At 39.9% G+C, this 24,181-nt stretch overlaps 1 protein-coding gene across 1 annotated transcript; it reads right to left on the bottom strand.

Annotated features, from left to right (window-relative positions):
• Positions 1-373: 373 nt before the first annotated feature.
• LOC143861764 (disease resistance protein RPS2-like) lies at positions 374-22,788 on the bottom strand. The gene is made up of 2 exons (XM_077372680.1): positions 22,744-22,788; positions 374-3,335 (listed from the first exon to the last, which is right to left on the bottom strand). The coding sequence occupies exon 2, from the start codon at positions 2,792-2,794 to the stop codon at positions 455-457; it is 2,340 nt and encodes a 779-aa protein (XP_077228795.1). The 5' UTR covers positions 2,795-3,335; positions 22,744-22,788; the 3' UTR covers positions 374-454.
• Between the last annotated feature and the right edge of the window lie 1,393 nt (positions 22,789-24,181).

Here is a 24,181-nt window from a genome sequence, read left to right as displayed (position 1 = left end):
ACATAGAAATCTCTTCTTTTTGGGGATATTTCATATGTAAATCCAAGTGATGTCATGTCGCAAGACATGCAATTTTACACATGTTGGTAGTCTCTAGGGATTTGGATGCTACATTGAGATTTGTATACGATTCGCCAAATGTTTGTTCTCAACCATGTCTCTCTCAATCTCGGTCTCGATTGATCATTTCATTTTCTAATTTTTGTTACAACAAATTAGAAAATGAAATGCCCAACTGGCACCGAGATTGAGAGTTTAAAAAAAAAATCAAATCTCCTCAATTAACAAAGCGCACATTATATTCTCTGAAAACAGAATAGTTGAGGAATACAGAATGACTAATGAAAGGACTAAGATTCAGAAAGAAAAAAAAAACCATCAACACACAAACTTATATATTAAATACAGGAAATTCAACATATCCATCAAGCCACAAAAGCAGGAAAAAAAAAACCTAGAATCTAAGAAGCCCATCTGAACACATTTCTTCGAGCAAAAAACACCGAGATTGAGAGTTAACAAAAAAAAAATCCAAGTCCGAAAAATGGAAGAAAGGTTGGAGTTGTTGTTTGATGGCATCGTTTTCCCACTCCAATGCTTTCCACCATTTGCTCTCGCCATAAATTGTCCTTAGATTGGGTGCCTTTTTTATCCCCACGGGAAGCCTCTTTATATTCGGACAGCTATCAACATATATCAGTTCAAGTGCAGGAAAAGCCAAGGAGACCCCTTTGCAAATACTACCCAATTGAGGTAGGCTTTTAAGATGTAAGAATCTCAACTTCGGGAGCAGTGATGGTAGAGCATCATCGTCGTCATCATCATGTTGGAGTTGGTCGACCTTCTCCTCTTCATTTACAATTATCTCCTCCAATTCATCGCACTTCCAGACCAGCAGCTCTTGTAAGTTAGGGAGTTCTTCAAAATTAATACGGCGCCAGGGGAAAAGCTTCCTCAAATTAGGACAACCATACAATATCAATTTCGTAAGGCTAGAGAGGGTTCCAGGTGGCATCAACCCCTCCCAAAGGCTCTGCAAATTAGGTAGACAATGAAGACGTAGAAGCTCTAAGTTTGGTAAAGCAGTAGTCTCTTCTTGTAGCCAGTTCCAATCCATTGCAGTCACCATTTCTTGGCACCTTTCGATTTCACACGTTTTCAATTCATTCATGTTTTCCACGCCGATTTCCAAGAGGTCTCTAACTCCACCATGACCGATTAACTTTAATGCATCAGCACGACTTAGTACTTCAACGATCGCATTCGCATGGGTTGTGACAATACCACCAAGTGCCAAAGCTCGACCTCCTTTAGTATAGAGCCAGAAGTCTGGATCACAGAAACCAACCACAATTTGAAATGTTTTAATATGTTTCTCTTTCCACGAAAGGCTGCCTTGGACAAATTGTTCAAGGCACTCCACATTTGGGAAGTAGCAGAATCCGAGATGAGTTAGTTCCCTCAAGCTGCATATCTCCTCTGTCATACAATTTGCAAAGCTCTCATCCCACCTCCCATCATATGGATCTACCTTGATACGCAAGTCTTCTAATAGAGAGAGCCTCGATATTCTTACTCTGAGTTCGTGACAAGACACATGCAGAAGCCGAAGGCTGAGTAAATTGCAAATGGATTCTGGTAGCGACTCTATGCTGGTGTGACTTAGGTCCAAAACTCGAAGGTTTGCCATGTGATCAAAGAATGATGCAGGAATTTTTGTTAATGTTCTGTTCTGTTGAAGCAACAATGTCAAGAGCTTGAGGCAATATGGTGACTGGGGAAGACTTTTTAATCCATTATGCATCAAGGAGATCCTCTCCACGTTTTCCCATTCCTTTTCCCTTGGGGGTTCGCTTATCCTAACACCGGCTCTCACTAAGAATCTACACCCTTCTCCAGTTGGAGAAGTGATTCGTAATGCTAGATCCCTTATAACATCATGCATCTTGACAGAGTCTGTCTCGGCACTTTCAAAAAGAGATGCATCTATGAGATGTTTTACTATAGCATGTCCCTTATCATATGCACCTGCACCATTGATAAAACCTTCCCCCCTCCAATACTCAATTAATTTATCTATTGGTATCTCACGGTCTTCCGGATACAGTGCCCCGTACAAAAAGCAATTCTTTGTATTGTCATTCTTCAACCTGTCGAAACTGAATTTCAAGCGCTTAAACACTTGTTCTTCCATATCTTCGATCTCACATATAGTTGGCGAGCGTAACTCATTCAATGCATTTTTCCACACATGGACATTAGCCTCCTTCCTCAAGCTCCCTCCCACCACGATGATTGAAAGTGGCAGACCATGGCACTCCTTAATCACATCCTTTGCTAAGGATTGTATGCTTGGATTTTCAACAACGTCCCCCACTTTGGTTTGGAAAAGTTTCCACACTTCCTCTTCAGATAAGATATCTACCCTTATCTCCACATCAGTATCCATCGACTTACAAACTTGTAGGCGTCTAGTCGTCAGCACTATTTTGGAACCGTTCTCTAGGTTTATGTGAGGGATTCCAACATTGTCCAACTCTATTTTCTCCCACATGTCATCCAAAAGAAGAATGAACTTCTGTCTTTCCAATTTCTGATATATTCTTGTTGCCATATTGTCATTTGATTCATCACTTCCTAAATTCAATGACAATCGTTTTGCAATTTCATTCTGCACATTTAGAAAGCTCCCATCTTTTGAGACGGTTACCCATATGACAATTTCAAACAACTGGGTTATTTCTGCTGAGTTGTTCAGACTTTTCATCACCGTCGTCTTTCCAACTCCACCCATTCCCAAAATTCCAATCTTTTTTTTTTAATGTCTTTGATGCATCCCAATATTTTTTGTAGAGTGCGATCAGTTGATGTATTCTTTTCTATTGTTGGTGCAGGTATGGGTTCAGCTATATTTGTCGGTGCATCAACGACCACCCCAACGACCCAAGACGCAGATTCCTCCAAGAGATCTTTGATCAAAATATTGGAATCATCAACACGTTTGCCAAGCTTCAACCGCAATGAAACATCCGGACACCATCCCATCAAACAATCTTTCTCCTCTTTGTATTCTTTCTCTATCTCATTCACCTTACTTTGTAGCCCTTCCACCTTTTCAAGCCAAATTTCACATTCATTCGAAGCAGTCCCTCTGCTTCCATGCTTACTTATCTTGCCTTTGATGTCTTCCCTTCTACTATACAGAACGCTTGCTTTTTCATTGAGATTTTTTAAATTCTTTTCAAGATTTTTGATGTAGCTAATGCATCGGATAATAGGATAACCTAACCACTTCGCAATTTCAAATACCGGTGCCGCAAGGGACTCCATATTGACTACAAAATAAGAAAAGAATGAGAGGCAAATAAAAGTGTGCATCCAATCTTATGAATAGACATATCATATATAATCCACCTCAAAGGAATCCAAATAAAAAGATCAATTCTTTTAGGGAAATGATTTTAGCACTCTGCTGTTTTGATATGTCGCAAGGGTACCTTGTCTTTTTATTTTTAATTGGCATTGTCAGAGCTTTTTGGGAACTGTAAATAACTTTTTGACAGCCCTTTGAACACTAAAAGACAAGTATCTTGCTCGACATATCAAAACATTGGACTGCTAAAATCATTTCCCTTCTTTTAATTTATAATATTTTATTCATTAGAAATGACTAGTTCAATCTTCGTATATGGGCAAAAACAACACTCATATGCTCGTGATAAAAGATAAAAGGTATACAATAAAAATCCCTGCTCCTAAAAGACAGAGAATTGGGAAGACATGAATATTTCTATTAGTGAATGTATGTTGAGGGTTAATGGATGATTTCCATCCAAATCAGATCATAATTTACTGTGATTGAATTGAACGTAGAAACTTCATACAAAATATTTAATATCTCGATTGGGAAGAAAAGTTATGTAGATAATTTCATAAGGCAAAAAACAAACGGACGACTCAAGTGGATTACTAATGTAGAACGTATCATAGATGATTACCTTGGGCACCTGGAATAGAAAAAATGGGCCAAAAGGGCAACTGATATTGGCTACGGTTGGCTACAGTTATAGGAATCGGTATTAATGTACATTGTTGAAAAAAGGATCATCATACCTACAGGAAAGCCAATCAACTAAAGTTCATAGGCTGTTCCGAAGCATCTCAAGAAGAGGCCATTTAGAGGGTCAAATTTCAGTTTGATATCAAAATCTACTATTTATAATGTGTTTTTATCTTGCTCATTTTTAGCCGTCTATCGTATTGAGAGTTCTACTAGATTATAATTCTCCTAATTAAGGGTAATGAGTTTAATAAGTATAATATTTTTTACTATTTTATAAAATTTAATGTTTTTAATAAGTACAGCTTATAGGAAAGCGAGTTTTGTTTGGAGTCTTTAGGACCATTTAAGACTCAATGTGAGACTTTTGATTATTATCTATAGAAGTTTCATTTTAGAGAAGTTTATTCTCTAGATCTCCTATGGATTCAAGGATTTGATCAAAGGTACATCTTCTCCCTCCTTTCTATAGTTTCATTCATGCGTCAGGGTGTGACCATAGATTACCCCCTTTCCGATGGCTGATAACAACGGAATGGGCTAAAACAATTCGCCAGGAATGACGATATGATAGTGATGGCATTCAAGGCTTTTCACTGGAACAATTCAAAGATCAATGCAGGAGATGCAAGTAGTGATTTCTTAATTGATAGACACCTTAGAGTGCAATCAGATCTGTGAGAACGAACCAGACATGATCGGTGAAGGAGCTTGCGGTCAACATGTTTGTGATTCACTATACATACTAAATCATGGACCTCCACACAGTGTAAGTGAATCCAACAATAAAGAGGTTGAAGAGCGAGACATGATAAAAAAAACCAATCAAAAATGATCTTCTAGACTTCAATTGTCAATTTCAATCAAAGGCTTCCCGATTGGCTTATTGAGGTAGTTATATTTTTGTATTATATGGAGGTTTGCGAAGGCAAAGAGGTGAAGTTAGTGGCATAAAAGCTTAAAAGTGGGACTTCGGCCTAGTGTAAACAATTCCAACTTTTACAGACATGGCAGATGAAGGAACCAATTCAAATTTGGCAAAGAATGAAGCGGTTGCTGCGAGCATGATTCGTGTAAATAGATTATGATCAAGTGTTATTCCAACAATATCAGAATTGAAGTCAAGGATGCCTATTTGAGAAGGATTATGTGAATGTGTTTCATTGCTTATCCCCATGTAATGATTTGACAGAGACAGAATCATAGCAAGTAGCAAGATTCACAGGTGGATTGCCCATGGCCATCCATGATAGAATATGGACACAACTCGTTTAGACCCTTAACGAGGTGTCAAGTAAGAACCAAGAGTAGATGCGAAACTAGATCAGCTTCGAGTAGGAACTCGGCAGTAGGGGGTCGACTACTATTGAATCAGCATGGCACATGATTCACAGCCAATGGAGGGGTCTTATTTGAGGGTGATCCTGACCACCCCTATCCATGAGCCGAGTTTTCGACAGTGAATAAGATAAAATGATCACTATTAGGAATGGGAACCAGAACTCATATTCTCCATTCCATCCGCTCCAAAATGATCACTACTAGGGATGGGAACATAAATCCTGTATTCTCCACCCCATCTGCTCAAGTGTTATTGATAGCTTTACCGACTTCAATGGCATATTTTTATGCAGGTCCTACTAAAAAAAGGATTGGGCTATTTGGTAAATACATTCAACCATGGCCAGCCTAAACAAAAATTCAATCAATGTCCCCAGTGTCAAGTATCTAACTTTGTAACTAGTTTAGAAGGGGCAGGAAACGGGAATCTCAAAATTGAAGGGAAAGAATAAGAAGTCCCCCAAGAAGGTAGTGAAGAAATGTTGGCCTATGAAGATCAAATGTTGTCCCTTGTCGTGAGGAGATTAATGTAGTCTCCTAATCAAGAGGCATATAGTGACACAACATCTTTTAAAAGAAGTATACAATGAATCAGAGATTTTGCAATTTGATTATTGATGAGAGCAATGGCGAGAATATTATCTCTATAGAAATGGTGTACGAACTATAGTTGAAGATGGAAGACACCCTTCCATACAAAATATGTTGGATCAAAAAGGTCAATTAAAATTGTTTGTTGAGAGGCATCAAATTTCATTTTCTATTGTAATTTTTTTTTAAAGATAGAGTTGTGTGTGATTTGGTCGATAGGAAAGCCTATCAATTACTTGATCGGCCCTAGTTGTATGATGTTGAGTACCCATAAGGGCAGAGACAATGTTTATATCTTTTTCAAAGATGGGAAAAATAATCATTGCCTCTATGAGAAGGAAGAATCAACCTAGAACTTTAATAGTGGTGGGGCGGTCCCTCCTAGCTCTGATAGATTTGTGAAAGAGTCTACAAAAATATGAGAGATATATGCCTTGATAGTGAAGGGTGATGTTGTGACTTGTGAGGCCTATTGGTAATCCAAAAAGGCTAAATAAATTGATACAAGAGTTGATCGAAATTATTCCCAATGAACTCCCAAATGGAATGCCTCTATATGTGATATTCAACACAATATTGACCTTATTCTGGGCACTAGTTTGCCTAATTGTTCGTAGTCATATGAGTCCAGAGAAGAACAAATTATTACAAGGTTAAGTAGAAGAATTGGTTCATAAGGGACTAGTTAGGGAAAGTATGAGCTTGTGTGTCGTGCCAACATAGACGACAATAAGAAATATGGAAATTAGAGCATGTGTTTGATAGTAGGGCCATTAATAAAATTATTTTTTGAAGTATAGATTTCCTATATCACTGCCGAATGATATGTTGGATATACTAGAATGGTTGACAATGTTTTCCAGATTAGATTTAAGAAGAGGGTATCACCGGATTAGGATCAGATCAAGTGACGAATGGATAAAAGCCTTTATGACCAAGGAGGGTCTATTATATGAGGGTCCAGTAATGTCATTTGGGCTCACAAACGCACCAAGCACCTTCAGCAAATGAACCAAGTTTTTTTTTTTTTTGATGAGTACTAATGAACCAAGTTCTCAAGCCTTATCTTGGTCAATTCTATTTTGAAATTATACTACTATACAATTGTAGTGAAGAAGAGCATGTTGGTAGCATAAGAAAGGTACTTATTGCCCTCAAAGGAAACAAGTTAGGTAAGAAGTGTAATTTTATGAAACAGCCTTCTATTGTTTTCTATCTGGTAGGCACTAAAGGGACCCATATAGATGAGAAGGTAAGACCTATTATGGAATGACCTACACCTAAAACCACTAATGAAGATAAGGAGCCTTCTCTCACCGGTTTGTGAAAATTTCAACACTATCATAGCGCCCATCACATTTAATGCATGAAGAAATATTCTACTGACACTACAAGAAAAAGGGCCTATAGCGATGACTTTTTCCCGTTGCCCATTAACCGTTGCTACAACATAACTAGGGGTGCAACTCGGGTCGGGTTGGGTCGGGTTGAGGCCAACCCGAACCCGACCTGACCCGAGTCTCAACCCGAAAGTGTCAACCTAACCCAACCCGAATTAAAAATTTCTGAACCCAACCCGAGTTGTAGAAGACAAATAGAAATAAAAAAAGCAAAAAAATAAAACTAGAAAAGAAGGTATCTAGGTGCTTCTTCCACCTGAGAATCGTGGGTGATAGCAAAATCGTGCCCATCAAATGATTATTGGCCTGATGAGTTGAGGTGGAACATCATCTTCTCAGGGAAGATGGGCTTGATGAGATGCTCCTTGAAATTAGCAGTTTCATTGTGTGGAAAATGATGGTGAAAATGAGAGCGTTGTGGTGAGGAAGGTGACTTTGTTGTGGTGAGGTACCAACAACAAAGCATGTGGGATGAGTGGGTTAGTGTTACCGAGTTCAAGCAAAAAGGAAGAAGGAAAATGGCTGAGGCGGTTTACAATATAAGTGTAAAATAGTTGGTATAGTAAGAAATGTAAAAGTAATACAATAATAGAAGAAAAGAGGTCTGATGGTGATGGGCCTGACGTACTGAGTACTACTGACTGATAGCTGTCGAGACAAATTTGAAAAGTAACTTTTGAAAGAAAAAAGATGGCCCCATTTCATTTGATCTCATTTTCAAAAAATTTAACCTTCTAAGCAAGAAAGCTTCAGGTTTCGGGTCGGGTCGGGTCGGGTTTTCCGTTCTTCAACCCGAACCCAACTTGAAATCAAATCGGGTTGCCTTTTTCAAACCCAAACCCGATCCGAGTTTTGACCAGAGGGAGTAAACTGAGTTTTGGGACAGAACGAGAGATACGTAGGATAAGGATGTGGATTTGAATGATGTTTCTACGGTTGAGAATTTTTTTAATGGATATTTTAGGGAATTCGGGTGGCAGATTGGTGAAAAAATAATGCAAGGTGAGATTAATGGAGGTTTTGGGTTCTTGAGAAGGTAGTTTATGGTAAAAAACTAAAAAAAATACATGAAAGAGATAGATACAAGGGTTGGAATCTCACAAACTAAAAATCCAAGACATCGCACCAAGGGATTCCTACGCATCGCACCATAGGGAAGATCAAGGCATCGTACCTTTGCAAGGAGTAGTGATGCATGACGACCGAACATTTAAATGATATTTGGCTTTGATACCAAAATTAACACAGGGCGGATCTGTGTGAGGAGGATGAAGGAATAATTGAAATAGGGGGATCTAAATTTCTGCAAAAAGTCTAACAGCAGATCGGAAAAAGGGTCTGTTATTGGTGAAGCCTGATCTCAGTCTAATCTGGAAAGTACTGTACACTCTACCTCGACTGCGGCGGTCCCGTACTTTCATGAATTAGGGTTTTTTCTCTTTATTGTAACGCGTCTTAGAACGCTATATAAAAGGGATGTGTTATCAGGAGACGCCTAACAGAGGTGTGAGGGTTTTTGTAATCTATTCTTCAGAATAGTGGAATCGTTGGCTTGTCGCTCTGCCGTGGACGTAGCCCATACCAAACTGGTTGGGTGAACCACGTAAATCTGTGTGTTCTGTGTGTGATATTTCGTTTTATCTTTGCATCGTTATTCTGCTGCGTTGTTAATTCCTAACAGGGTCGTACAGAACAATTCGATCGTTGGATTGACTTGATTCTTGAATATGTAGTAGGGGATATTATGGGAATGAATATAACCAATTTTGGTGCAAATCCGATCGTAAATCTGGGTGAAAATACAGAATCTGTAATTTTTGTAAATCGACGGCGCAAATCTAATTACGGGATCAGATCCAAACGTTGGATTACTCCGGGTTTTGTATGTGAGAAAAGCCTATAAGAATTAACAAACCCCAAAGTTTGGCCTTGATCAGACAGTCGGATGGTCCGATTGGGGTTGCTTTACATAAATTGATTAAGAAATGGCTAATTTTGATTTGGGAGGGGTGGACAGAAAAAAGAAACATGAACGAGAGATAAAAAGGAAGGTCGGAATCTCACCAAAACCAAGGCATCACGGTTCCCCCCTCCCAAATCAAAACCAAGGCTGGTTTTGATTTTGATTCAGCTCAGGAAGCTTTCTATACGCTAGGAATCTTTAAAAGTTGTTACCGGAGATCATTGATCTTGATAAGCCAAAGGGGGAGTAGAGGGAGATCATCATGGTTCCCCCCAGATCTTTTCCTCGGTCAATAGGAAGCCAGGAGGACTTGGACATGATGACAAGGAGGTTAGAGTTCATAAATGGTATTGCTTGGGAAAGGAGGAACATTTCAAACCAAAATGAAAGCGACTGGAAGTGTTTGAAGTGTAACTACAACAATTTTGGCTCTTGTAGTATCTGCAGAAGATGTTTGGGGTCGAAGAATAACGAGAAGGAAGAGGTGGTTAAAACATGGGTTCCTGAGGTAACCCCCAAGGAGAATCTCACTCTTAGAGTGAATGAGAAACCCCTTTATTCACTATCCCAATCGACTTGATTAATGACAGGAAGCAGACCCTAAAAAGCTGCTTGATAGGCACTATGAGAAACAAGTCCCTGCTGAAGAAGTTTGAACTTGGGTGAGGAGACAATGGGCCCTTCCGCTTCTTAGCAAACCATTTTCTATTAGCCCTTCAATGGTGCTTTTCTGTTTTGAGTCTCAGAGTCACGCTACATCCATTCTACGGCAGGGTGGTGATGCTTTGGGAGGATATCTTGTTTCCCTTCAACCGTGGTCTTCTGCTCTAAATACTGGTGCAAAAATAGTGAGGCTTAGGTTCTTCAATATTCCACTTCATGCCTGGTCTCTCTCCACGGCGGAGGTTTTGAGTCAGCATTTTGGGCAAGTTTTGGAATCACAGATGTCTGGTAGTCATGACCATTGTCTAGAATTTGCATCTGTTAAGGTATTAACTTCGATGTGGAATTGTCTACCATCTTTTATAAACCTTATGGTAGATTCCACTGTCTATCCAGTTGGAGTTAAGATGGTGAATGAGGCATTAATGTCCTTTAAGGATCGTTCGGCGAAGGGGGATTCCTCCCCTTTGGGCCCCTGTCTTTGAAGCCTCTGTTGACCCTTCGTCGGCGGTTGACCCCCTGCGGATGGGCCTTTCATAGTAGTCCCTTGGGGTAAATCTGTCATATCCATGGTAAAAGAGCCTTTGGACAGATCTGCCCCAACATTTGAATTATCCTCTACTTCGGGAGCGGAAAAACCCTCAGATAAATCATAAAGGTTAGACTCAAGATTGAAAGGGAAATCTTGGGAAAGGGGCGTATCAGCAGACATTAAAAGCTAAATCTTGTATCAGCTCCGGAAAAGATTTCAGAAAAGATATCTCTGACTGTCTCAATCTACAACCAGTGTCAATTGAAAAAGCGGTAAAAATTAAAAAATCACTTTTTTAGAAATAAAAAGAATAAGGGAAGTTCAAGAGTTTTGAATGACAGCATCAGTCATATCAGAGGGCTTCGTGTCAGCTCCTCTAGAAAAGGCACACCGATTCAGAGAGAAAAAGCAGGACAGAAAGGGCGAGGCATGCGTCTCGAAAATCATTTATTAACCATGAAAGGGGGCCTCTCTCTCTCTCTCTCTCTCTCTCTCTCTCTCTCTCTAAAAGAAATCCCTTAGGTTTCCGGAGGAAAGAAAACTCGAGTTACTTAGCCTCCAAGTTTAGCCTCCTCCGGAAGGACTTTGATAAACCTTTCTCCTCTATCATATTGTCTGATCCTGGTCCCTCCTCTAGGAAGAGGAAGGCGATTTCTTTTGAGGTAGACGATCTTCTGTTCCTTAAAGACCTGGAATTCGATGAAAAAATGGCGGCAGAAGAGTGTCCTGCACCAAGGGAAATCTCCATGGGAATATGGAAGAGGTAATGGAAACAATTCAAGAGGGACGCTATGGCTAACAAGGATCGTCTTCTAAAAGTCTCAGGGAAGACTGACCCTAAGGAGGCTTTTGTCGGAATCTATAAACTTTCATTTTTTAAGGAAGCTCTGGAAGAGGAGCGAAGAGCCCGCCGTCAGCGTTGGGAGGAGGTTAAGGCAGCGGAGATTGAGAGACTGGAAAAATTGGTGGCTATCTCAGTAGAGGAAACCCAGTAGTCAAGGGATTCCCTAGACCGGGAAGTTAGTATGGAGGTTCGGGTTTGGATGGGGTTGGAGGTGGAAGATCAAGAAGAGGGTTTAAGGTCGGTGGATCTTTTGGAGTCAGAAGAAAGTAAAGCTCTTCCTTCTGAGGAAATGGACGAGTTGTTGGCTATAGGAGATGTCTTTGGGATAGGTTTTGATGATGATCTTGAAGCCATTAAGAATCTGTTTCTGTCTATGGCAATCAGGAGAAGGATGGTGGAGAGAAGGGGGCCGAGGGTAGTAACCCTAAATGAAAAGCCTTTAGGCCCCGATAGTTGGAAAAAAATAGAGGAAGTAAAAAGGAAAAAAAAAGACTTTTCAGATAAAGAGGAGAAGGGCGAAGAAAAAATATACGAAAGAAGAAAATTGAAGAATGGGTTATATTAGAAGATAGGTGTTTTGGGGCTGTTTCATTGAAAGTGTCTTCTTTGGTGGGAAGTTGATTCCCCTAGGCTTGAGAATCCTCAGTATCTCGTGTTTAGGGTCGACTCCTTCCTCAATCTTGTGCATGATGGAGGCGGTATTTTTCTCAATTAGTCTGGTGGTTTTCATTTAAGTTTTAGGATTTGGGTTGTAAGTTGTTAGATGATAAATACTCTTGATGATCATCCAAGATAGCTATCGTTTAAATAGCACTGTGAATTCCCTGTCGATATCTAGAAGCACTCAATCTTCAGTAGCCATTGCTTGAGAGACTCGTTCTTTCGCTTAGCCTTTCCTGTGTGGATACTCTAGCTTTGCTAAATCTTCTTGGAATTTTACGATTAGATCTAGAGTTTTAGAGTCTAGAATGCAAGTTTGGTATTTTCAGGAGAATCGGTTTATCCATAGTTTTAGAGGTACTTGTTAGGGTAACCAGAATTGTTTGCAGTTTTATAAGGGTACAGATGAAAGTTTTGAAAGAATGCTATGGAAGTTTGTAAAGAAGGCATGCTATTGATTAGCAGAAAGGGGTATTTTATGCTTTTACTTTGGCTTATTTTGCTTAATTTTTGAATTGGTCTCGGGTATGCCCGTGCCAATGCAACTTAATATTTTGTATTGCAGGCTGGGACTCCTGGTCCCAAATGCTATCTGAGTATTAATGAAATATGTCAACTTCCAAAAAAATAAATAAATCAAGGCATTACACTAAGGGGTTCCTAGGCATCGCACCATAGGGATGATCAAGGCATCGCACCTTTGCAAGGAGTAGACATGACATCCACAAAAGAGAAGAAACATTCAAATCTTTTTCATTCATCATAACATAACATAGCATTCTTTTCAAAAGTTCCCTAAGGCTTCCAATATATAAGAAGAAAGAAGAGAACTAGAAAGTTCTAAACCCTAAAAGAAAAACTTTTTGGACCAAAATACCCTATCGCTTGCTTCCTACTTAAAAATCCCGTAATACACAAGTGGGGCCTATTTAAAACATACATAAGTCAAAGAATTTAAGTAATTTTGATGTAAAAAGACTCTAATACCCATACTATAACATAAAGGACTTAAAAGACACCTAAAACACACTTAAAAATTAAAATATAGCCCTACGATGGTCCCCATTATTCTCTCCTACTTGAAAAGCTTCGACCACGTCGAATAAAATGATTGGCGTGATGAGTAAAAGTTCTTCAACTGGAATCCTCGCACGTGTCGCATACGGTTGTCCTTTCAAATGAACTAAGTACTTCCAACACACAAGTAGCTTTGGGCAATCATGTCGATGGTTTGAAGTAGTGTAATAACCATGTGCGCTTTCGATTTGTTCCTAATGACGTGTCAGCTTAGGGAAAGTGAAACTTGGTTCTTCTACTTCCTTAAGTCTGTAGGCTTCTACTTCTGTATCCTCGAGCAAGTAGTAAAAATTTGGCAAGGGTCCAAACATTACGATCAAAGACTATTTTGGTGTAATCTGAAGCTCCTTTTGACTATGTCGAGCGAATTTCCTCTTTCAGGGGTGTTGTATGATAGTTGTTGCTCTCTTGATTCTCTTATAATGTTCACGAACTAACTTCTGTCGGAACCAACTTTGTACGACGATTATGGCTCTTCTCCGTTCTAATTTCGTGTTCTCCAAAGAAGGTACCAACAAAGGTTGTTCCGACACGATCTCCTGACTCTGTGCAATATGTGAAGTCTCTATGGCTAGAGGACGAGCATGACAACCTTGGTAAATATGACCCACGCAATCCAAGTGGGATAGCAAACCGTCAAATTTGGCGTTCAAGCCTTCCAAAAATTCAACTATTCGATCTTCAGTGAATCTAGATGACATGTTTCCACCTTGAGCACTGATACAAAATTGATGCAGGACGATCGAACGTTGAAATGATAGTTGGCTAGAGGACGAGCATGACAACCTTGGTAAATATGACCCACGCAATCCAAGAGGGATAGCAACCCATCAAATTTGGCGTTCAAGCCTTCCAACAGTTCAACTATTTGATCTTCAGTGCATCTAGATGACATGTTTCCACCTTGAGCATTGATACCAAATTGATGTAAGACGATCGAACGCTGAAATGATAGTTGGCTTTGATACCAAAATTGACGCAGGACGGATCTGTGGGAGAATGATGAAGGAATAATTGCAATTAGGGGGATCTAATTTTCTACAAAAAGTCTAACAACAGATCGGAAAAAGGGTCGTATGGAACAATCCGACTGTTGGATTGACTTGATTCTTGGATATGTGGCAAGGGATATTATGGGAATGAATATATCCAATTTTAGCGCAAATTCGACCGTCCGACCGTAAATCTATGTGAAAATATAGAATCTGTAATTTTCGTAAATCGACGGTCCAGATCTAGTTTCGAGATCAGATCCAAACATTAGATTACTCCGAGTTTTTGGATATGTGAGAACAACCTATAAGAAGTAACAAACCCCAAAGTTTGGCCTTGATCAGACTGTTGGATGGTCCGATTGGGGTTGATCTATGTAAATTGATTAACAAACGGCTGATTTAGGCGGGGGAGGGGAGAAACATGAACGAGAGATAGAAAGGAAGATCAGAATTTCACCAACCAAAAGCTAAGGCATCACACCAAGGGGTTCCTAGGCATCGCACCATACGGAAGATCAAGGCATCACACCTTTGCAAGGAGTAGACATCACATCCACAAAAGAGAAGAAACTTTCAAATCTTTTTCATTCATCATAAATAACATAGCATTCTTTTCAAAAGTGCCCTAATGCTTACAATATATAAGAAGAAAGAAGAGAACTAGAAAGTTCTAAACCCTAAATGAAAAGCTAACAATTTGGACCAAAATACCCTCTTGCTTCCTACTTAAAAATCCCATAATACACATGTGGGGCCAATTTAAACATACATAACTCAAACAACTTAAGTTATTTTGACGTAAAAAGACTCTAATACCCCTACCATAACATAAAGGACCTAAAAGACACTTAAAACACACTTAAAAATTAAAATATGGCCCGACGACGGTCCCCATCAAGTAGACATCACATCCACAAAAGAGAAGAAACTTCAAATATTTTCATTCAACCTAACATAACATAACATTCTTCGAATATATAAGAAGAAAGAAGAGCACTATAAAGTTTTAAAACCCTGAAGAAAAAACCAACACTTTTAGAGAAAATTACCCTCTTGCTTGCTTCCCACTTAAAAATCCCGTAATACACATGTGGGGCCTATTTAAAACATAAATAACTCAAAGAACTTAAGTTATTTTGATGTAAAAAGACTTTAATACCCCTACTAGAACTTAAAGGACTTAAAAGACACCTAAAATACACAAAAATTAAAATATGGCACTACGATGGGACCCATCACCTTCCCAAGTCCAAAAGCAAGAAGTGAAGTTTCCAAGAGCTGTTAGACCCCCCTTATCACTCCACTACAACACCATCCCTAGTAGATTCACATACCACTAGCATGCAACATCACATCACACAACACCGTACCATTATTTTGCACTGCATTGTAGAAAACTACCCCAACATTGACATCTCTAGCAGACAAAAGGAAGCTTCTAAATAACCTATCCATAACCCTAGTAGAGAGATAGACCCTCAAAGTCGTATGGCGAGATCGAAGCATCTATTCCATCCCCTTCCTTGAACATTCTTGATCTTTCAAGCTTTTAAATGTTTACCGTTGATGAGGGATTTCTGCACGACGACTCAGCAAGGAGTCAATTGCGATGAGACCAGGCTAGGAACTGCCAAGGACTCCGATTGCGCCCGTTCGCACACAAAAAATCCTATGATTCTAGCTTTGTCCTCCGCATACTCGTATTCTCGGACAAAGAGGGACACATGTAGATAAATCCTTTTGTGCATTCGCGACGGCACACATTCTAGCACTCTGATGATGAGCCAGAGCTTTCCAAGAAGATACACCTCGATTTCCAAAGCATCCTCGAAACTTAACCCCATAAAATCTAAAAATAAAATTCTCGAAAACCTCCACAAACCACCAAACAATATCAACCCAAGGCGTCCAAGTGGCTACCTACTAGCCGGTCAGATGCCTCTCCTAGGACCAATCACAATTCACCTGCTAAGACCTCATGAAACAACTAAGATTGTCTGTACATCCTCCGCCCAATGGACGATGAAATTAAGCTGAACCACTCCGACAATGGGCGGCACCGACAAAACCTCACTTTTCTAGACTGCCGGCGGCAATTAGTTTACCATCGTTATTAGTAAAGCTAACCCCCGCGCTAGAAAAACGGGATGTCCGACCGGTAGCCCCCAAAATTATGAACTTTACCCCTCTCACTCGGCTATAAATAAGGACATACCCCTAGGGAAAGGAGAGGAGAGAGAGGACCTCTGGGAGTGGAAAAAACCCAGAGAGACCGGAGAGAGAAAAAGGAGGACCAACTTAGAAAATCTAGAAGAGAGAAAAACTGAGAGAGTTAGGAAATCTAGAAGAGCGAAGAATCGTCGCCTACCCCGCCCTCCTGCAATCACACACAACCTCACTATATACCCACAATGCAACCCCCACCACTCACAACCTTAACTCCGTCCAACCCTAGTAGAGACCCTGAGGAGATCAAGGCAATCAACATTGGAAGATTTTCGCCCCCATCTATGTCCTGGCAAGGACCTCTTCCACGGTTGTATTCTCTCATGAGTGCAACTCAATCAACTAGCTTCTTGCATGTATACATTTTCCACTTTAACTCGTATTTCCTTATGTTGTTCAAGGAGCTCTGGTTAGATTTAGTGCCCTAAAAGCCAGTACATTTTGTATATGCTATTTTTTATGTATTAATAAATATCATGACATTTAATGGGTATTATATTCGAATGTGTGTGATGTGCTTACATTTTGACACATATTCGTCCCTCTGTAGTCAAGTAGGAATACCATGCTCAAAGATTCACAGATCTTTGGGTGTAGGGAGATATGGTATCCCGATTCTTTGCAGACCTTAAAAGTTCCTGGTTGGGATCAAGATTGGACATCTCTTCCTGTATACAACCAACACCGGTATTGCCTACAAGCACATGTTGTGGGTGGCTTCTCTCAGTCACTTGGGTAGTGGACCCTAAGCAAGAAGTGTGGGTGCAATGATTGGATCACGCATTGAACAAGATAATATTAGAATAGCCTGTGGACAGGATTTAGTAAGGTTGTTCTACCCAGACAGAACCTTTTACATGTCCTTTGACCGGAGGGGTCATATTAGTGTGTGGGCCCATTCTAGGGTTTTAGTCTACCTTACAGCGATTCTTATTTGGAATAGGTAGTACTGGATCACGCACTGAACAAGATCATATTAGAATAGCCCGTGGATAGGAGTTAGTAAGGTTGTTCTACCCAGACAGGACCATTTACATGTCCTTTGACCGGAGGGGTCATATTAGTCTGTGGGCCCATTCTAGGGTTTTAGTCTATCTTACAGTGATTCTTATTTGGAATGGGTAGTACTGGATCTTAGGACGAACCCTTGAGTTCAATAGGGATAACCAACATGGAATTCTCCACGCCAAAATTATGGGGGATGACATCTACAGTCTCAGTCAGCACAGTAGGCCTATAAAATAGCTTGGCCAGACAAATTTGATAAATGATTTATCAAATTATTTTCGAAAAACACTTGTACGCTTTTGAAATTATTTTGCAAATACATTTCTGGGCCCAAACTGCTTAACTAGAAGGTATACTATGAGTGGGAGCAGGGGGTAGTAGATGTCCACACTCCGTAGGACCCCAACTAAGTAGATGTAGATCGGAGAAAGGACTTACACGTTATATGTGGTTAGGAGTATGGTGATCTGACGGTCATCTTCAAGGTTATGTCTCGACGGAGGCCACTAATCTGATGCGATTGTAGTTTGACTATGGAGCGAGATCGCGGTGGGGGCCATCTTTGGGTTCTGCAGGATCGACCGTCGGATTCCTGCAACGATCGCTCTCATAACTCGTATGGCCCGTTTACATCCTTCTAGGATCAAGGTACCACATTTACTAGATTGTGGGGTGGATCGGATCCGTTGTATTGGACACCAGAGAACAAATATACATGGTCTTTTGGGACAGTAAAGGACATAAAAGTAATAACAAATTAGTTAAGTGTTAACTAAAGGGTATTAGGGGAAATTCAAGTAATTAAAATAGAGCTGAAATCCCATTGGATCAGAGGTATTGATGTGATGTAATAAATAAAAAGAGTTCTATTTATTTTAAATAAATGAATCATGAAAATTCTTAAATGGGAGAATTTTTAGGGGATGAGGTGGTCTTACACGACCAACCCATTCACATTAAAAATTCGTCCACTTCCTTTAGCTTATAAAATTCAAATAAAGTAAACAAAAGAGCTTTTATTTAAATTTGAAAATTTGATGTTAATTAGTGCAAAATGTTTTTGGCAGATTATTTAGGGGAGTGGTCCCCACTCAAATTCGTCCACCACCTTTTGTATTTTACTTTTGAAATTCAAATTAAAAGTTAGATACAATCTAGATTGAGAAAAAGTAGGGAAGTTAGAAAGATAAAGAGAGATGGAGATTAGATAGGAATTTGTTTTTGATTTAAACTAAAACAAAGTGGAGATTTTGTAGGACAAAATTCATTCAACTCACATGGAGAATTCGTCCAACATATCTCTCCACTTTAGGTTCATTGAATCTAGACATTTTTTAAACCAATTTGTAAAAGTGATAAAAATGAATGAGGTTTTTGTAGGGATTTTAAAAACCAAAACTCTAGATTCTATATATACATATAGTGCACGAATTTTTCATCATTACCCCTGAGAAAATTCGTGCAACTCATTTCTCTCACTACTCCCTTGATTTCTCTCATCTCTTTCATCCTCTACTTCAAGATCTTGAGTAAAACTAAAAGAACACCAAAAAGCTCCATTGTTTTTTCATTTTTCCCTTCGTTTCTGATCTATATCAGAAATCTTTAAAGAACAAAAGTTGTTCGTCATCCCTTTGTGTAGGGGTGCAACTCAGGTCGGGTTGGGTCTTGTTGAGGCCGACCCGAACTTGACCTGAGGAACATGTACTCAACCCGAGTTCCAACACGATGAGGTTCAACCCGACCCAACCCGAGGAACCCTTTTCTCCAACCCGAACCCGACCCGACCCGAGTTCAACCCTAGTTTTTTAGCTTCCTAAAACAATGATAAAAAATGTCGGGTTTCACTCGGTTCGGGTTGAGTTCGAGTCGGGTTCAGGTTTCACTAGGGTCGGGTTTCACTTGGGACGGGTTGCCCAACCCCTCAAACCGAACCCGACTCGAACTCAACCCAACCCGACCCGACTTTTTTCTGGGTTGAACCCAACCCCACTTGCACCCTTACCTTTGTGCGATCAAAAGGAATCCATTGGTCCAACTTGTCAGGTAGCGGTGTTAAGAATGATCGTAGCCGTTCGGGGAGTAGATCAAGCAGAGGATCACACCATATCCAGCAGTAAGTAAAGGTATTATCTCTTCTCTAGGCATTTATTTAAATCGCCATTAGATCATCTAGACCCTAGGATCCTAGGTTAACGGGCAAGATTGATAAAAAAAATTAATCTATGTGATTTTATGTTTCGCTGCGCATAGCAATCTTGCCTGGGGGTGAAAACCCCTCTAACAGCTCTGGATCTACCATTAATCAAAAAGAGAATGTTAGATCGGATTCGCACCCTAGGGTTTCTAGCCCATTCACACAAAAAGTCCTCCTGTAAGGTTCAACCACTTTCGGTCAGTTCCACTCGGAACTCCAAGTTGCCCACGAAGGCATTCACCCTCAATACCTCTAGGGCGTTGGGGTATTTGGAAGAACGGTTCTTCGAAAAAACCTGGTAGAAGTAGAAGCCGATTTTTCAACTAATAAAAGTTAATCCCAAAATATCGCATCAATTCAACTTTTGGGGATTGTGATGAGAAGGAAAGGAAAAGGAGCACCTCATCTTACGAGCAAGGACACTCAATTAGGAATCGGGCCACCTAGAGCAATGGGTGAGCCGGATCCCAGGAAAAGTGAGCCCCGGATCCAGCCAGATCCATCCTTCTAAGATGAGGCCTGTGCAGACCACCCTCTGAAACAACTCCTTGCTTCACTTTCTCCATTAGTGGGAATAAAAGGAGCGGATTTCAGTACTTTTTTAGCATCCATTTTTCCTTCAAGAGTCATTGGAATCCTGCTCTCATTTTTCCCGTAAAGACCGATCACCGATCTAGCAGAGCCGGTGCAAACCCCTAGGGGGTGCAACTTGGGTCGGGTTTTACCCGACCCGCATTGACCCAATCTGAAAATACCTTGGGTCGGGTTCTTAAATCATGGGTCTTGAGTAGGGTCGGGTTTCAAGTTGAAAAACCCAACTCAATTTCGGATAGGGTAGGGTTTCAGGTTAAAAAACCAACCTAAAACCCGACCTAACTCGAAATAGATAAATTGAGTAATGCACACGTTAGTAAATATCATTGATTTTAACATCAACACTATTATTTTTGTATGTTTAAATGAATTGTTTATGTGGTTATATGAAGTTTACTCTTTGGTTTGTTGTACGATTACAAGTGGAGTTTCAAACATTGTTAAAAATTATAGAACTACCATCCTCTGCAAACCGGATGCATGTTTGCATTTTCTTGCTAGTTAGTCCTTGCTTAATAAGCACAGTGTTTTTATAAAAAAAGATTAAATGCAAGCATCTAAGCACTCATACACCTATATATACCTTTATGTAATCCCATGCCACTAAGTTTGTTTCTCTCTGCATTTAATCTCAGTGAGTTGAAGTTAAGATAATATAAAACAATGCGCCAACGTGAAGAAACCCGTCCTGACCTACGAATTGTAATGGGTAGGGCAGGGTTTGGAAATCGTGGGTTTTCCGGAAAAAAAAACCCAACCCGACCCGACCCAAGTTGCAGCCCTGCTAACCTCTTCCGGCCCCTTGCTCAGAATCTTGATGCAGATAAAAAAAGTGTCATATCGGGACCTAGGACCTGTTATTTCCTAGGTGGCGACAATGAAAAGAAAGAGACGCGCCTCCCATTCTCACGGGACTTGGCACGCCTCTTGAAGGTATGTCTGTTATATTAAGGCCACATACTTTCCCATGCAAAATAGCATATACTCAGAAGGGGAAATGTCCGTCTTTTCCCCTCGGGTCAGCCAACAGGAAAGAACGAAACAAAAGAAAAAGTAGAGCCATATACCAAAACGACAAAAAAGAAACTAAGGTCACACAGGGAGGTGGATAGAGATTGACACGCCCGTGTCTCCTTCCCTCTCCGCCGCGGTTCCTTCCCTCATCTGGGCTGGGGTGCAACAGTCGACACTTGTTCTTAAGGTGGACTACGGTTTAGATTGACTCCTGATCAGTGTAGGTTCCAATGTTATTGTTAGAATGTTGTATCCGATTGCAACTCTATGGTCCATTGACTGTAGATAACAACCTTTGGCCATATCAAAAACCCCGGTTCACTCTATAACGGTCATTTCCGTTCAATCATGATCTAGTTGTTATTTGACTATTGGATCGTTATCGATCGCCGTGTGGTCATGGTTGATCCTAATCATTGGTAAACGTATGATCGTGATCTTGTGGTCCATATCGCCCCTGCTCGAGTCCCGGCCAATAACTGTCATCTGGGCGACAGATAACCGATGAGAACCATTTAGTGACTGATGACACTCATCGGGTCAGCCAATTATCGAAGAAACTTATCTGGGTACGATCCCGTGGTCCATATTGCAACCATCTGTGATCGATCACATCCGAACACCATATGTTATCGTATGATTACTTTAATCGATAAGGATCGACTCTGATTATTATCAATGGCCCAAATCAACTCGGAAAAATTTAAACCACCTAGACGATGCACAAAAAGCAACACTATGCACTTCTAGCATCATCAACCAACTGCTTTTGCTCTGCGCGCACATGTGGACCAGCATTGCACCGTCCTATGGCCACCATGCAAAACTCACTTTAAATAAAGCCAGAGCTAGGAGTAAGACATGCTTTATAAATTCCTCTAGGAAGTGATATATCCGCCCCTTTTCATCACCAGGAACACCCCCTATCAGTGTATCAATGACTAAGGAGGGGCTGTTGTACTTATGTCAGAAGAATTCAATGCCGCTGATTGCCACACACACTGACAGAGGGTGTTCCTGGTGATCAAAAGGGGCGGATATAGTCTCTGCGAGCCTTTTGCAAACTTACCTTTTAAAAAGACCCATTTTCAAAAGGCAAAACTCCTAAAAGGCAAGCTCCATTGAAGCTCACCGTGCATTGCTAACCTTTGGCCAAGGCCACTCATTTTCAACTGGGAAACTTTCGCCCAGTTCCCGCATACTCACAGAAACAGTTAAGGGAGGGGGGAGGTATCAGCGCCCACATAGAGTTATCAATTTAAAAGAAATTATTTTCAATAAGCTACCTCAAATGAATCCAAACAAAATCACTAATTTTATATTTATCTTAGTTTTCTATAGGTGATGAAAAGACTAAATTCAATCTCATTATATGGGAAAAACCACCCAGGTGTTCTTGGGTTAGAACAATAGACAAATATACAATAAGAATCCATTACTCTTGAAAGGATCAAGATTAGATGATTGTGAGAACACACAAACACTTCATTACATGAAAAGGATAATTAAGTGAGATACAAAACTGAAATTCAGAAATAAGAATTCAAACAACATACAATATGAACTCAAACAACATACCCGATTGTCCTGGTTAACAAATGCAATGAGAGAGAGAGAGAGAGAGAGAGAGAGAGATGAAAGATCTTAAGGTTGCTTTTTCAAATGATCTTTATAAAAGAAATGACTTCAAAAAGAGTAAAGTTTCTGGGTGTACGAAGAACAGAAGAATGAGTGGATGAGCTTGTCTCCTCAAAGATAAGGCTGGAGGATTAAAAAGGTAAATTCAGAGCATCACTTGATATTTTCGATCAGCTCACAGCAATAATTGAGGAGGGAGAGTCTCCTGAAGTCGAGGATTTATTTAAGTGACCTAAATATGGGTCTTATTTGGAATAACGAAGGTCCCAGACTCCCAGTGGTCAGCTGTGGGTACCCAAAAAACATCAACCGCTTAAACACACATTAAAGAATGTCTTTTATTATCTTGCTTGATTAACGGTCTAGAATCATCCAATTATCGTGGGACCCAGGTCAATATACAAGACATGATATGGATGGGTCCTGGATCACAATCTGATCTTATTAGATGATTAAAATTAATGGTGGGTTAAAATTATCAAGAGAAAACGGTTCCTACACATATGTGTAGAGAGTTCTCTACACACTAGCTTAAAATACAGTGGAGGCCCACATTGTTTGGGTGATCCAAGTCATCCATTTTAAAGGCCCTCATATAGATAGGGTGTCTACAAAAAATCAGATCCATAGGATCATCCCAACCCTACGATTTGTGGAGGTAAAATGGATGTCTTTAAACCTTCACAAATTAGTCCATTTTTTGCCTCCACAGTTCAAATGGTTAGGATGATCCTATGGATCTGATTTTTTGTGGACACCCTATCTATGTGAGGGCCTTAAAAATGAATGGTTTCGATCACCCAAATAATGTGGCCCCCATTGTATTTTAAGCTAGTGTGTAGATAACTTATCTACACATGTGTAGGAACCGTTTTCTCAATTATCAAATGAATGTAGTCCAAATGTTATTCTTGAAATAAATCATATTTATAACCTATTTATGAAGTTGTACAAGACTACAAGCTAATAAAAAATTATAACGAATAATATTGGTTGGAAAGATACCCCAACAAGTGGTTAGCCTAATGCTTCTCATATTATGAATCCTGACGATTGATAAATACACCCCTTTCTCTCCTTTAAATGTCTTTCATTGAGAAGGGGTGTATAAGCTTGTGTAACCATGGTTTTAAATTTCGACCGAAATCCGAATTGACCGACACCGAAATCAACATTATCCGAAATGGTATTTTATTTTGGTCGAAATTTCCGAATTTCGGGTGAAATTTCGTTTTTTCCGAAATTTAACCCAAAATACCTGTTTTGTTTTTAGATCAATTTAATATTCACCGAAATTTTGGCCGAAATTTAATATTGAATAAAATAGTCATTTATTTGTTGTACCGGATTTTGGCCAAAATTTCAAAATTTCATGAGT

The sequence above is a fragment of the Tasmannia lanceolata genome, unplaced genomic scaffold (assembly GCF_043159265.1).
Source record: "Tasmannia lanceolata isolate RefF3 unplaced genomic scaffold, GAP_Taslan_0.1 ptg000037l, whole genome shotgun sequence".
NCBI classification, from domain to species: domain Eukaryota; kingdom Viridiplantae; phylum Streptophyta; class Magnoliopsida; order Canellales; family Winteraceae; genus Tasmannia; species Tasmannia lanceolata.
This window is presented reverse-complemented; position numbering and strand designations above follow the sequence as displayed.